General features: G+C 41.2%; 1 protein-coding gene across 1 annotated transcript; it reads right to left on the bottom strand.

Moving 5' to 3' along the window:
- Window position 1: 1 nt before the first annotated feature.
- On the bottom strand, window positions 2-16,122 carry slc38a10 (solute carrier family 38 member 10; the record flags this gene model as incomplete). The annotated part of the gene is made up of 12 exons (XM_041221597.1): window positions 15,328-16,122; window positions 12,529-12,646; window positions 12,153-12,198; window positions 11,940-12,033; window positions 11,307-11,450; window positions 9,474-9,598; window positions 7,742-7,844; window positions 6,201-6,383; window positions 5,895-6,006; window positions 5,649-5,755; window positions 2,183-2,345; window positions 2-45 (listed from the first exon to the last, which is right to left on the bottom strand). Coding segments are annotated over exons 1-12 (1,329 nt in total), but the record flags the coding sequence as incomplete, so codon positions are not given.
- Between the last annotated feature and the right edge of the window lie 27 nt (window positions 16,123-16,149).

The raw sequence follows: 16,149 nt of genomic DNA, 5'->3' as shown, positions 1-16,149 counted from the left end.
TCTCCTGTCCGCCCACAGCCTCCTCCTGTACAACCGGGTCCTCAACTGCAGGAGAACAAACTCTAACCTTCAGCCAGGGACACTGTGGGGTCTGTTTAATTCATCTAAACCCCACTGATTAAACTGTTAAAACAAGAACTTAGCCTCTGTGCTATTTTACATGTATTATTAGACAGAAATATATGAGAGACTTAACTCTTACAGGTTTCATTATCATAACCTAGGAAAGTGCTGAGAGCTTAGGGTTCATAAGTTCCCAATATCGATGTTACAAAATGCAGACTTTGCATGTTGCATCGTCTAACTCTGCATTGGTAAGTAAAGGATTAAGAAACAAAAAAAAAAATCAAAAGGTAGATGTTTTGAGCACTAGATGGCAGCATAAACACAAACATTATTCGAATCAAAGATTATTTTGGATAAACCAGAACAAAAAAAAAAAACACACACCACTTTCAATTGAATTACATTTAAAAAATAATGTAAAATATATATATATATATATATATATATATATATATATATATATATATATATATATATATTATACACACACACACACACATTTGAAAAGTATCTTCAATGTATTGCCTTAATATTTAATGTTAACTGTGTCCACTGGTCACAAAACAATTGCACTAGGCCTTTAAGAGGTTTGACTAGATATAAAACACACACACACACAATTTGATTAAACAAGTATCTGGAGCACCATGGTGCTCAAGAGATTAGAAAATAAATAAAAGGATCTGTTTAAAATATGTATAAACTCTGCCCCACAGCCAGATGCCTCCCTCTCTGTCTCTGAGCAGCCATCAGCCCAGCAGGGATGGAAATTAAATCCATCACAGGGACAGACATTAACAGCCACGCTCGCTCTTTACAGCTCAGCAAGGGGGCTGTGTTCAGCTGATATTAAACCGTTTCACTGGGGATGCGAAATAATCGCCTGCAATCTCAGGGCCATTCGGGGGGAGCACAAGAGAAGTGCTTTGCCTCTTTTATTGCAACTTATTGTGGCGTTCATCAGCCAGCGAGTCACACACAAAGAAAAAGCAAACAAAGCTAAAAGAAGGGACTGGCAGCTTACTGGAAAGGAAGCACAGAGGCCAATAAAGGACATTCACTGCTGGCTGATTTCTGTCCATAGTCTATCCTGTAAACGGTCCAGTGCATAGGGTTCAGTCTTACACCCACATGTATGAAAGTGGTAAACTTGAGACCAACGTGCATTCTGATCTTTAAGGATTTTATTTATTTATTTATTTATTTTTTTAAAAAGGAAACTGACATGGCTTCTAGATTTGTCCCCGATGTATAAAAAGACTCACCGAACAAGAGTTCCAGTAAAAGATATCCACGAATATGAAATCCATTGTCTTCTTTCATATTCTCTTCCAAGAAAAATGGCACAAGTTTCACAATAGCCATGTGCAACACATACCAGTTGTACCAATAGCAATCCTACACGTGTGCGGAACACACTAACATACATTTTATTAGGGAAGAGATGTGTGCAAGACATGGGACACAGTCACTAGACTTGGCATTTGTGCCAAGTGGTTCACATCCTTTATACAATATTACAAGACACTGACAGACAAAGAGATGGGCTGCCACCACCCACCCTCAATGGTTTCAGCACAGCTATCACACACACAGCGGTGTGAACACGAGCGGAGTGGACTGCCCTTGGTGGAACCTCTCTAGCGAAAGTCAGAGGCGCGAGACCCAGAAAACAAACATCCAGCTGGGGGCACCTTTATTTTATTAACATTTACATCCCGGAGACACTTGCAGGTGTAGGTTTGTAGAGAACAGGATTTCTTTTTGTTGTGATTAGGATTGCTTTGCCCCAAACTGACCCACTTTATTCAAAGATGCAGTCAGAACAATGAACAGAGCACGCACTGGCACCTCCTGTTCAGGTCTGTATTCCAGCAGCCTCTTTACAGTATTAAACTGAACCAATTAAAGCCTTCACCAGGTCCTACAGCACTTAATCATGTGTTAAACCTGTAGTGAAACAGCTGGCATTGGACATAGAACACACCAGTTTGTCCCACTAGTGGGCAGCTAGTGGCTTTATAGTACGCATACATTTTTATTTCAGCTTCTCGCTTGCCACGCAGTAGCCACGCCCACACCACCCCCCACCCCAGTCCCGGACCTCACCCCTTACCGGAGATCTTGCCCTGTTCCAGAAGCACCTCCCTGTCCTGTTCCTTCACTGGCAGGTCCTCCAGCACAGCAGCAGGCTCCTGCTTGACTGGCACGCTCGCGGACATGGACAGCGTTGTGACCGTGCTGATCAGCAGGATCCCCAGCCCTACCCACAGCACAAGCTGTAAAACACAGACAGGGACATGTTGACGCATGCAGTGCCACACTTAGGAATTGATAGTCTGCCCCGACATGCACAAGCAATCCAAGGTGCAGAGAATAAAAATAAAACTGAGAAGGATGAATGTGTCAGTCACGCATGGGCACCAAGAATAAAAACAGATACAACCTGAGATACAAAATGCTTGCTATATTTCCTGGTTCATAGCGACAAAAACACAAATGTGTAAATGAAATCTACACAAGTACATGGGCTACACAAAATGCAGACGATGCTCTCCTGCTCAAGGGTTTACAAGGTCAGGTTACTCTGACGCGTAATGTCTGATCCAATCATCTGCAAGAAATGACTTTTCAAATTCAGTCAAAACAATTTGCATGGTCTGACACATGTTAACAAAAAAGAAAGTTAACTATGGGTCTTACCTAGCAGGATTGAGAGAAATGATTGATGTTGAATTCTAATTGGCTGACTGCTTTTACATGAATTTGTCTGAAAAGCACAGTCCAACTTTCCAGTCATCTGACAAGTCAGTTCTGACCAGACATCTGTCATCTGATTTTTCACTATCAGGTGGGTCAGATTTAGTCTGATCAGGCAAAGCTCATAGTAGCTTGACAGGATTGCGATGGAACGAACGATCGGGCTGCACAGGCTTTGTTCAGTTAAGAAAACAAGATTTTAGGCCAGGTTTCTGTGTACCTAGCAAAAATGATCAGGGTTCATCTGGAAAAAAAAAAAGAGGATATGGATCTGCAACCAAAAAAATGGGTCCTACCCCCTGCCCTCCAAAGAAACCTGTGCTGCGGAAAATGAAAGATGCAATTTGAATATCTAAGGTTTGTGGATCAATTCCTGTTTTTCAATTCAAATTCCCTTTTAAACCCAATTCCAATTTCCATTGCCTTTTAATCAATTCAAACACATCTCTGATCAAAACTGCAATCAGCACTATTCTGTCAAAATGAGCTCCTCACAGTGGCACTAAATTACACACATTGAAGTCTGTTAGTCATCAAAATTGGCTTCAAATGAAAGCAGTTGAACAAAATCAACAACTACGATGTCTCGAACACATCAATTCCAATTCCTTTGAAGGATTTGGAAATTGATTTTAAATAGAAATATTGTAATTGAAAAAAAGGGCATTGACCCCCACCCTGGTGGGAAGTAGATAAATCAGAGGAGTGGAGTGTGAATAACAGAAAAATGAATCCAATTAAAGAAAGGCTTGCATTTTCCACCAAGGTCTTCACCAATTTAAAACAAAAGCTTCCGTAATCCAGAGTAGACATGCCTTTCTTGCCATCCTTTCCAGCATTCTCAAGCTCTACAGGGCTGGCCTTGGGTCCCTGCCAGTCACTGACAGACAGAGCAGCTGTCTAACAAGAGCAACTTCACACTGGCAGGAGGTTAGCCCTTCTCCAGCCAACACCAACATCTGGTCAGCTCCTGGAAGCATTCCAACCCCTCCCCTCTGAATAAACACTGCTGCCCCTCCCATCATTCTCCGGCACAAAAACTGTTGCACATCTCCTCAAACACAGACAAGAAGATAGAACACACAGTATTGTGTTGTGCAACAAAATGGTGAATCAGTTATTTTATAAGACTATGCAATAATTGTGTTATTTAGAATGCCAGGTGGACAGCGTGTTTCTGGTTGGATCACATTTCAAATTCGCGCTTCATACGGCAAAGCTGGTCATGGATTAACATTGTTATTGCTTAGATTTTATTAATTTGTTAAAATGTTAGCGTAAACTTTTATATTAAGCAGGCCCATTGCTGATAGTATGCCTGTCAAACATTAGTGTTTCATATTAAATATTCATGCGAAGTATTTAACATGTACACAAACACAAAACGTAACACCTAAAACGACCACATTGTTACACCAGCCAACGATACATCACAAAATATGGGGTTTGTGGATTGTGTTAAACCGGTTTGTTCTTGAAGTTTCAATATTTAAGAACACCAATCATTAATAAAACTGGTTACAAGGACACAGCTGGAAAACATGCATTCATATAGTTCGAACTGAATTCCATCTAGGAGTAGCACGGTACTACCATTAAATAACACCATGAAAGACTACAACCATGTTATCGAATGTATTTATTCTTTTGAAATAAAGTTTATCAAGTGTCACTTCCCTGTGTGTTTACCGGTGTTCCAAACCCTTTAGATGTCTACAAATCATTCCTAGACGCTATAGAAGTGACTATCCATTCCAGATCTCTGCCAGTCCGGGTATTCCCTTATCTTGAAATAAATCTCTCTTTAGAACAGCACACACTTAAAAATAAATTCAAGACGCTTTCCTTTTCTAGCAAAGAAAGAACACGTCTGGCAAGGCCCCCCGCCCTCCGGCTAGATAACGGTAAGCTCTGGCAAGATCATAGCAGACAGGTTGCCAAAGGAGGAGTATCAGTGAATCAGCAGGAAGCCCTTCCTGTAATTACACCCCTCACTTTTTCCTTTCAAAACAAACCTCTTTCCATTATTTCTGCTCCGGTGGCGAGCGACAGGATGCCTGTTCAAGGCTCCGAGTGTGTGCCGTCTATCTGGGGGATCGCCAGGCTGCCAATGTTAGGAGAGCTCACTTCGTACAAAGCCAGGGGATTTTTCTATTATTTTACTGTTCACAAGCAGTGAATATGCTATTTATTTATTTTTTCGTTGAGCTTCAGCCTTCCTGAAACCCCCATGGTATCAGTTCATTCTGCTCATAGGTTTGAGGTTTCTAGCTGTTTAACCCAACAGTCTAGTTTTAAATTACACTGACTTCTTAGATCCCGGTATTGTGTGAGGCTTTAACATTCCCCATTATTAAGTTATCTGCACTGCACCTGCTGGCTCCAAGACCCCCAGGACTACATGAATGTGCTGGTTCTAGATCCTCAATTCTCTGTGCTATAGTGAATTTGCTGGCTCACAGATCCCCAGTAATGTGCTGGCTCTCAGACTCCCAGATCAAAGTTCTCAATACTGTGCTGGATTTATTCTCTCTCAGATCAGGGATGAAAATAAGACTCCCATTGCATAGCAGTTTGATCCATTCCTGGTTTTACTATAAATCAAATAACACACCGGAGCTTGTTACCTCTACAATGGGGCTAATCAAGCTTGTAGTAAAACCTGCAATGGGGGAAACTGCTATGCAATGGGTGTTACTTCAATCCCCGCAGATCATCAGTACTTTAGTTTCCTTCACTTTTACAATTATTTTGAGCACATGATTTTACACTCATATGTTTGCACTATTTCTGGTCGAATGAGCCTTAGTTCCCTTACTGACCTGAGCAGACAGCCCATTCTTGTGAATCTTTTTGTAGATGAGGGCTGGGCATATGAAGCAGATGAGGCTGCCCATGGTGGCTCCAGTCAGTCCCAGGATTGTCTCCACTGAATCAGGGAAAATAAAAACACACACACCATTCACATTCATATATTTAAAGCTTAACTGTTTGGCACGCAATTCCCCATCTTCAAGGGCATCCCCACTGGAATTATTACAAGACAAAAAGAATATTCAAACCCTCACCGTTGGGGATGAGGATCCCGCACACCATGGTGCCAAATACAATGGCAAGGGTGACCATTTTAAACCGGAGGGGAGGCATGTAACCGCCTGCCGCGAAGGTGCCATCTTTCTGCTGCAGAGAGAGAGGAGCACATGTCAGTCACTCCAAACTCAGTTCCCTTAACTTCGAAGTTTAACAGGACTATTACACATGTTTTGATGTGTGTGTGCGTGTGTGGTCGCTGTATAATATTGCAGAAAAACACAAACAAAACCAGGGAAACATATTTTCCACACTTTGCTCTGGAAGTTCCGGCTGTCTCATACCTGCTGCTCAAAGAGCATGGTGTTGATGGCTTGTCGGCAGGGCAAGATCATCATGGGGAAGCCCACAGCCACAGACATCATAAAGCCCACTCGGATCATCTCTGTCACCAGATTGGAGGGGAAATTCATCAGCACGTTCCCAGCAATATCCTCCGTGAAACTCACATAGCCAAAGAATCCCACCTGGGAAAGGGATACAAAATCATTCTTTTGATCAGCACATGCACTACTATTACACATTAAAACATACACAGCAAAGGCACTATTAGGCTTCATGGAGAGTGGGTTAGATATTATCCTTAAGGTTGTTTGACTGCCTTTGTCTTAATGCATAAACTCTTTTATAATAACACTGACATCCTCCACAGAAGTCATTACCTGCTAGATAATTACCATGCAGCCACCCAAACCACAAGGGTACTTAAAACCAAGGGCACATAATAAATGATTCATTTATTAAAATCAGCATATCATTTAAGTATTGAACTATTATTAGGCAGTGCTTTGGTGGTGACCTGGTCCTAACCTGCACAATATTGTAAAAGCAATCTTGTTAATACTCATGCATGCTGAAATGGATTAACCCTCATGGCAGGCATGTTTGATTCCTAAACTCACACAGTAGGTAAAGTTATGTTTCTTGCACAGAACTTGGCTGCCCTTGGTTCTAATTGGTAAAAAGCTATTGGCACTAAAGAGAATACAGAAAGACATTACACTGGAAATGATCTGTAGCGGAGGCACAAAGCAATTAACAGCACTAAAGGCCAAACTAAATGCTGTACATTAAAAAGAAAACAATTGAAGTAATGCATTTAGAGCAACATTAAACATTTACACCATTCCTCCTTGTACAAACTGCTTTAAGAAAAAGGTAGGTCTTGCCCCTTGCATTTACAGTTTAGTGCCCCCTTGTGTGTTACTGAACTTCATTAGCTATTTTCCATGTTCTAGAACTCTCACAAGGACCAAGACTGCATGTTAAATGCAATGCACGTACTTTGAACCAGCAGTGCATACAAGGGTACAGAAGAGCATAGTAAGGACAAATAAAAAACCTTGCTGAAAATAAAAAAAAAATGCAGCATCTCATTTCAAAGATGACCTAGATTAAGCCACACGAGAGAAAAAAAAAATTGAACGCTTCCATGCGTACTTGTGAGAATAAAAGCCGATTTCTGCTAAATTTGACAAGAGACTATTATTGGGAACCACAAGACTAATTGACCCCCCCCCCCCTTTTACAATTAGCCTTTCAAAATTGTTGTCCCTGTTGCCTATAACTAAAGAGCTTGATGGGAAGGCAGTGTATTGCATCGCGCATCTCACAAGAGCACCATCACTAACAAGACCAGAACACGAGCATTAAAGGGCAATGTTCTTATTACTGAAACCACTGCAAGCTCGCTGCCACCTTTTACTTTGAGCAATATCCAGGCCTCTGGAAGCAGGCAAAGGTTTGTCGTCACGGGCACTTTGGAAGACTATAAAATGAATGAAAAGGTCACAGAAAAATCAACAGCAGGGCTTGAAACACTCACAGTGATGTAGAAGGCGGTGACAACATTCAGCGAGGAAGTGAAGATGGTGCTCATTCTTTTAACGGACGGCTCATCCAGGCTGTCGTAGGTCGGAAGCACTTGCCTGGAATCAGACAAGCAAGCTTCAGTTAAAGATGATCACACAGCAACCCTGGCTGTCCAGGTACGCTCTTTGAACTGCGAGAAATTAAAAGCATAATCGATCAATCACGCGAGTTTAGACGTTAAAACTTTTCTAGTTTTCTAACTGTTTATTGAAATAAATTATTATTATTTAAAACCATCCTGTGTGGACAGTAAAACAGGACTAATAAGACTCATTCGTGATTAATCGATTAATTAAAATACTAACATGTAGGGAATTCATAAATTAAAAGAAAATATAAAAATGAAACCCCCCACCAATAACTATTTTAAAAAGCTGCAGGTGATTTTGTTTTAAATAATTGCTTATTTAAAAAAAAAAAAAAAAAAAAAAAGATTACTATATTACATCCCCCCCAACAATTTAAAATAATTTTAAAGGATTTTCCCACAAATTAGATTTATCCCATTTTAACAGAAAAGAAAGAAAATGAATGAACCCGAAAGAAGAAAAAATAATAAAATGAGTAGTGACAAAAACCACTGTCTGTCAACGCAGCCGCTTATAAAAATTCTAGCCAATTGAAAATGCATAGCTGCAATACTTTTTGAACTGAGGATTAAACGTTTTAGAAGCTTGTGTAAAGTTTCTCTGGCACTTGAAAGAGGATATGGCAAGGCCCTGCCATCCTGCCACTCTGAAACAGTAGTAAAAACTTTAATAATAAAGGGGGTTGCTGCATGGAGTAGCCCCTCAGACTTGCAGTGGCCATCTACTGCACGGACAAATGGAAATTCAAAACGGGAGAGCTTGTTGACACTGTATACATCTGTGAGTGCCTGTAACTTAAAACACTTTGATAATACTTGTTGGCTGCGTTGCTTAGGGCTGTGGTGGTCTGACCAGGATTTCAGCTCACCAAACTTGTTAAGGTACTTGAGACAAGTTGCGTCTAAGTGAAAACTGCTGGGTTTTACTCATTTAAAATATTAATGCAAAGAAACCCTCGGAGATGCATCATCTCACTTACAAGGGCTCCCTGCCCACATTGGCTGAGAGGTTACAAAAAAACATGACAAAAACTAAATGATGAATAACTTATGAGGGGAGGAACGAGTACCGCACAGGACTTCTTTGATCGCTTTTAAAAGCTTTTCAAACCTTGCTGGCTAGAAACGTCTGATGACAAATACGAGTTGCTCTGCATTAGAGAGCTTCGAAATGGAGACATTAAGCCAATTAAAAGTAATTTGTGTGCCTTTAGCGTATACATTTCTGCATCCAAACTGTTAAAAGACACAGACCTCAAGATTTACGTACAATGCTTTAGGTAAAAGAGTTTAAAATAATTTCCACAGCAAGCTAACACAAATGAGATGCACGACTCGGTGGAGTTGGGTGGGGAGGGGAGGGGAGGGCTTTTCCTTCTCTGTTCTACTCAAGGAGATAAAGGACCATGCAACAAGGTCACATTAACTTCAGGCTCCCTGTGCACCTCCAAGATTTGACTATTTTAGATAATCGCCTGTACTTGATACAAGCTGCACGGCTGGACTACACGTGCACATTTGACTATACAAGAGCTCAGCAGGTCCGCTACAGCAGACACAACCCAGTCAGAAACTCAGGAGACATGAGTGTACTTACGACTGACAGGCGCAAGACATGCCATAGATAGGGATGCAGCGAAAGACGCCTTCCCAGCGCACGTAACTGACCTGCTTCATCCATTGCCCACTGAAGAGGCCATGTTTGAAGGAGGACAGCACCATCTGCGTTTGAGGGAGAGCAGGAAGGTTACAGGTCATCCAGAGACAGGTCAAAACTCAGCGCACCCCCTCCCTCCACAGATATGGAGTCAGGGACTAGGGGAGCACAGGAAGAAGGGCACAGAGACCCGCTAGGAAATGCCAAGTTAAACTGGGGATCAGGCTCCCCCCAGCACGTTTATTTTCCATAAATCTATTGCGTGAGCATCTCAAATACTGAATTTCATTTTCAACCACTTCAAAAAGGGCAAACTGAATGAATACATTAGTACTGTGATCGAGTGTCTCCATCGAAAACTGCTGCAGTTTAAGCAGAAAGGCTCTGTACTGAAATTTTGTAAAACTGCTTCTAGCTTGTGTTTGATGATTTTCTGCTTACCTGCCTTTCCCGTATTCATTCTTTCCAATTAATTTTTTTCTCCCCCAATGTGTCCCTCAAAAAATCCTCCAGTTTCTTTTAACATGGCATTTGCTGTAGAGCCTGACCCTAAATGTTCACACAACCCGCCACAACCCCAGCAGTCAGGAGCAGTCCCCATATGAAAATGCGAAGAGGGGGGTGAATGCCATGCCCTCCCCCGCCACACCAAGATGGAACTGCGGGACGCGGATCTGGTTTGTTTTCACTTTACTTACGGATGGCAGCAGAAGGTAGTCGCAATAATAGGCAGGCACTGAATGACACCAGACACGCGCCACAAGTGCACTTTCTCCACCCAAGAGCCACGGATAATCCCGTAACGGAGTGAAGACAACACTATCTAGAAGGCAGCGGTGTAAAGAGGAAACACAGCATGGACAATATTAATCTCAAAGTTATGTATGGTGTTCCTGAGTGACGGTGCGCGGCCTGGAGTCATCCTCTCCCTGGCACTGGCAGGCTTCCTTGTAGAAGAGGTGAAAGAGCTTGAGATACCGTTCCTGCCCTATCAGAAGGACTTGAAAGGTTTGATTTGTCCTACGCTCTTGCTGTTTACTTTAGTAACCCTTTCACTGCCCAGTTATCAAGTTTTAGTTCAACTTCTTTTTTTTCTAATAAATGCTCTGACAGTTTCAGACGCAGTGATGGAAATAAGACTCCAGTTGCATAGCAGCTTGATCCAATCCTCACTTGCCAGTTTAATGACACATGAGCTTGTTACCTATACACTGGGGCTAATCAACTGGTAGTAAAACCTGGAATGGGCGAAACTGCTATGTAATAGGAATCTTATTTCCATCCCTGAGTCATTACGTTTAAACAAACCCTGTGGGCTCAAATGAAGCTCTCACACTTCTCTAGTTCCCAAGAACCAACAGGGAGGACAGCCCTCATTTATAATAAAGTACATTAACTGTACATTAACATTAACTTAAATATGGGTGAAGCCACATATTGTACATCTGGTTTGTTATGAAATTCAGTTAGATGTAGGAACCACACCCCATAGGTTACTGAGGACCAGCTTTAACACCAAACCTCGGCACCATTTGGGAATCGAATGGCGACACATTAGCAGTTTCTTCCAAACCCCAGCCCTAACCCCAAATTCAAACAAGCAAATCAATTTTTGTCCTTCGGTTATTTTTTTTAACGTGCTGTTTTATATGTGTGCGGGTGGCAGTGCTTGTGGTCTGTTCTGGTGTCTGCAGCACTACAGAGGCCAAACACCCCCACACTTCTGTGTTAAACGGGAGACAAGTCTGTATGCTTGACTTGGCAGATACTCACCACAAACATGAAGAGTGTGTAGAACATGAGGGCCATGGCAGAGAAGGACTGGATGGAGGACATCATGTTTCTCTGCAGACTCAGAGGCAGGACGATGAAGAGGGACACTGCAACGAGCAGGATCACACGGAAACCGCCGGTCACCTGGAAGCAGCAGCAGCAGGGACAGTTAAAGCAACTGCAGCTAACAAAATGAATCCATAAACCTCAGCCGTTTTCATTATGTGCAGTTTTAAAACAAACACATGCGTGTTCATTTTAGAGCATGATACCTGGTACTACTTTAGATTAAAGGAGACTCTCCCTTTCTGTGCCTCATCTGTTATCACTTGCACTCCCTGGCTCATGTGAGTTAACAGGGGAAGCAGCTGATTGGTATAGACAGGCAAGAACCCAGAAAAGAAGGCAGGACAGTTTCACTCTGGGTGAAATGATCCAAGGACAAGCCAGTCAAAAAGCATTTAACCCAGAATCATACCCAATATTCTCTCAAAACTACACACACATTTTAAGGAACTACTTTGTTAGCTACAGTCACCAAGTCTAATTGGCAGCCAAACAAAGGATGTTGTTTTATTTAACTTTCACTATTGTGATTAAGGGTGGCCTGGATTTCCTGGAACTAGCACTTACCTGAAGCCCCAATAACCGGGCAAAGAAACTGGAGCCCAATTCTGCAATGACAACGTAGAAAGCAATGCAGGTGCCCAACATCAGCCCGATCATGCTGAAAAATACAGAAAAGTCACACACTATTAGATCACAGCAAACGCAGTTTATCACACTAGTGCTGAGGACTTAGTATGCTTTCTGACAGGCCATTAGTTATAAAAATAAAACGCTTACCTCATTTCCACAAGCATTTTTCCAGCTTTTCCATATGCAAGGTAAGCTGCAAATAAAAAAAAAAATGAACAAACTTAACATTTTGCATCAAGTGGTTTTCCAGTTCATGGTTTTCATTGAGGTGTTTCTCATTTGGCTGCAGGGGTCAGGTTGACAAAGGCAGAAACCATTAAAAAAAAAAGGGGGGGGGGGGGCTGTTCTATCAAAATGTGTAAAATCCTGCTGGGTTAAGGGGAATGATAAGTTAGCAGCTCAGTTTTTGCGATCACAGCATGTTTAGTTTTCAAAGTGTCTTGTTTGGTAATTCGTTCCACAAAGAGGAGTGGGCTTGCCCTTCTACCGCGCTCTAGCTGACGTTTAAAGCGATTGTTCTTACCAAGTCCAGCATAGGTCCTGCGTTTGCTGCTGCTGGCAGCGTGCACCAGGAACATGCAGGACTGATGGGTCATCCAGGCGCAGAAGAGCAGCAGGAGAGCTCCCAGAACCATGCCACACTGCAGGGAGAGAGGCGGGCAAATCAGCACTGTCTGACACTCGCACGCTGGCACTTTCATGGATCAATAAGCTTGACTTATACTTTATGGAAACTATAATAAGATCCAAAATGGAAAATTACCTATATGGTAACAGTATCCTGGGAGACAGTCAGCACAGTTTTAGGAAAGGGAGATTGTGTCTAACAAACCTGCTTGATTTTTTTGAGGATGTAACATCGACAATGGATAACTGCAAAGCATATGACATGGTTTATTTTGATTTCCAGAAAGCTTTTGACAAAGTCCTGCATAAAAGATTCATTCTCAAACTGAACGCAGTAGGGATTCAAGGAAATGCAAGCACATGGATTAGGAAGTGGGTAACCTGTAGAAAATAGGAAGTATTCATTAGAGGAAAAACCGCAAAATGGAGCGAGGTAACCAGTGGAGTACCACAGGGATCAGTATTAGGTCCTCTTATTCCCAATCTAAGCAAACTTGTTAAATTTGCAGACGACACAAAAACAGGAGTGGCGACAAAAACCGTTGCAGCCATTCAAAATGATCTAGCAGCATTCAGAACTGGGCAGACACATGGCAAATGACATTTAAGAGAGAAAAGTGTAAGGTACGCATGCAGGCAATAAAAATGTGCATTATAAATATCATAAAGAAATACTGAAATTGAAGAACGAATCTATGAAAAAGACCTAGGAGTTTATGTTGACTCAGAAATGTCTTCATCTAGGCATAGTGGGGAAGCTATAAAAAAGGCCAACAAGATGCTCGGATCTATAGTGGAAGGAAAGTGCTGAATTTAAATAAAAGGAAGTAATGTTAAAACTGTACAATGCATTAGTAAGACCTCATCTAGAATATTGTGTTCAGTTCTGGTCACCTCGCTATAAAAAGGATATTGCTGCTCAAGAAAGAGTGCAAAGAAGAGCGACCAGAATTATTCCGGGTTTAAAAGGCATGACATATGCAGACAGGCTTAAATAACTTCATCTATTCAGTCATGAACAAAGAAGACTACGCAGCGATCTGATTCAAGCATTCAAAATCCTAAAAGGTATTGACAATGTCGACCCAAAGGACTTTTTCAACCTGAAAAAAAGAAACAAGGACCAGGGGTCACGAATGGAGATTAGATAAAGGGGCATTCAGAACAGAAAATAGGAGGCAGTTTTTTTACACAGAGAATTGTGAGGGTCTGGAACCAACTCCCCAGTAATGTTGTTGAAGCTGGAATCTTTCAAGAAGCTGCTTGATGAGATTCTGGGATCAATAAGCTACTAACAACCAAACGAGCAAGATGGGCCGAATGGCCTCCTCTTGTTTGTAAACTTTCTTATGTTCTTAAAGAGGAGATTCTGAGTTTTACAGTGAGGTCCTACTTGTGTATTTCTGGTAGATAACCATATTAGCAGATAGCCTTGAGTGTTTTGGGATGTATTTGTTGTTGCACTGAAAAAAATACCTTCTCAATGCAGTAAAGAAACATTTTCACAAAAAATCTTAACAAAATAAGATAAATGGCAACATCAAAGGCACAAGGACCTATTTTCTGATAAATAGGTGTTTGTTTTTCGTGTTTGTGGATCAGATGCATGAGACCAGAGCTGTTTAGGGTTATGTTGCCCTCGTCGCCTCCATGCTGCCCATTCAAGCCACAGTGAACAGCCCCATCTTGTGGCACATGATCAGAGTTCCTGGGACAAATCATTTGAATGTTTGTTTTTTTTTTTTTTCTTTTGCAGTTTCAATACATTTTTTTGTTGTTTTTTTTTTGGTTGCTTTTGGTCCCTTTTGTATATATGGCCATAATTCCTTTATTTACCTTTATTGAGCTGGCCATGCTAAAATATTTTTTTCTTTCTTCTATTTCTTCTCTCTTTGTTTTTGTTATCTGTATTGAACATGGCGAGTTTGAGACTTTTTTTTTTTAAATGAAAGCCCAGTGTGTGCACATGTACCTGTAACTTTTACAGTTAGAGCCACAAATCTAACAGTAAAAAACATGCAAAAATAGCTCGGTCACTAAAAATTAAGTGACTTGCCCAGGGTCACACAATGAGTCAGTCGGGATTTGAACTGGGGACCTCGTGGTTACAAGCCCTTTTCTTTAACCAATGGTCGCAGACTGCATATAATATAATCAATTACAAGCTTAGTCATTGCCAGTTCCATGTTGTGTTTTACATTGAGTGATCATTATTCTCTGTTTTTTTTTCCACCACTAAGGTAACCTAATTTATCTGTACCTGAGATTATGGCTTGGTTATCCACAATAAAGAAACATGTTGATGTGTGTCATCGTTACTTTTTAGTTTACAGGTAGCTAATTATAATTTCAGCAAACAATGCTGTTGTAATTGATCTTAGGACTGCCAGCAGCTACCATATCTTGGCAAGAGTTTTCTTTTTGAATGACACTGAAAGTAGCTAACTGTTGCTTTAGGCAAAGCAGTCTAATCTGTACAAAGCACCTGCTCTGTGTGTCACTTTCTCCACAGCGCGCTACTTGGTACATAAAAAAAAAAAAAAAAAATCCTAAATAAACATTCTTAAAACAGTCCTTAGAATGTTGTCAAGTGTGCCAGTGCCCCCCCCCCCCCAAACTAGATCTCCTAGATTCAGAACAAAATCCTCTTTCCTGTATGAACCAGCTGTAGAACTCGAAGTCAATATATACTCACCTGCTTGAAGCAAAAGGGCATGGTGAGCACACTCACTCCCACGATACTGTTGACCACGTTCATGATCAAACCCCAGTTTGAAGCAGTCATGTTTGATTATTTATTTTTTCAGTTAGATTGTATTAAAAGAGACAATGATTGAACAAAAGCATTAAAAAGAATAGCACAGTACAAAACAAAGGAATTATTTGGTCTCCAGCTAGCAACCGATTATAGACCAGCCACCATTAGCAAATAATAAATAATAAATCAAACTGCATATGAATTGCTTATTCTAAATTTAAAAAAAGTGCAATATTATTAGCGTAATCCAGTATCATGTAGCTGCACAAGCGTATCGGTACGGACTGTTTAGCAGGCTGTCAAACGTGTGACGTGGCGTTAAGTTTCATCCAAAAAAAATCAAAACAAACTGTTCGTGTTTCTAACAATTTGTTGCCAAGTTTCGTACTACGTTTTTGAGCTCGTCGTAATAAAAGCTGCACAGATAAAGACTTTCATTCGGATGTTTGGAGGTTTTGATTTTATTTGAACCATTTTGAGTTCATTTTCGTTCAACGCAGTTCCCCTGGTCTATACCGATTCTAAATCCCCACACTGTCCCTCGTCCTCAAACGCTCCTCTGCAATGCAAACACGGAGATAACGGTTTACTGAAAGCTCCGGCTTGTTAAAGAGTAAAATGCATTTCTGATGTTTATTGTAATCTTGTTTTGATTTTAAAATGCCTTCGATTTCCTGCCTGCGTTTACAAGGAAGTGCCAAGCACACTAAACAACGAGCCACGTCCAGGCAAGAGCGTCCGCAAAGGCGGTGCTAAACA

This window comes from Polyodon spathula, chromosome 21 (assembly GCF_017654505.1).
Source record: "Polyodon spathula isolate WHYD16114869_AA chromosome 21, ASM1765450v1, whole genome shotgun sequence".
NCBI classification, from domain to species: Eukaryota; Metazoa; Chordata; class Actinopteri; order Acipenseriformes; family Polyodontidae; genus Polyodon; species Polyodon spathula.
The sequence above is the reverse complement of the archived record's forward strand: the minus strand, read 5'-3'. Positions and strand labels throughout refer to the sequence as shown.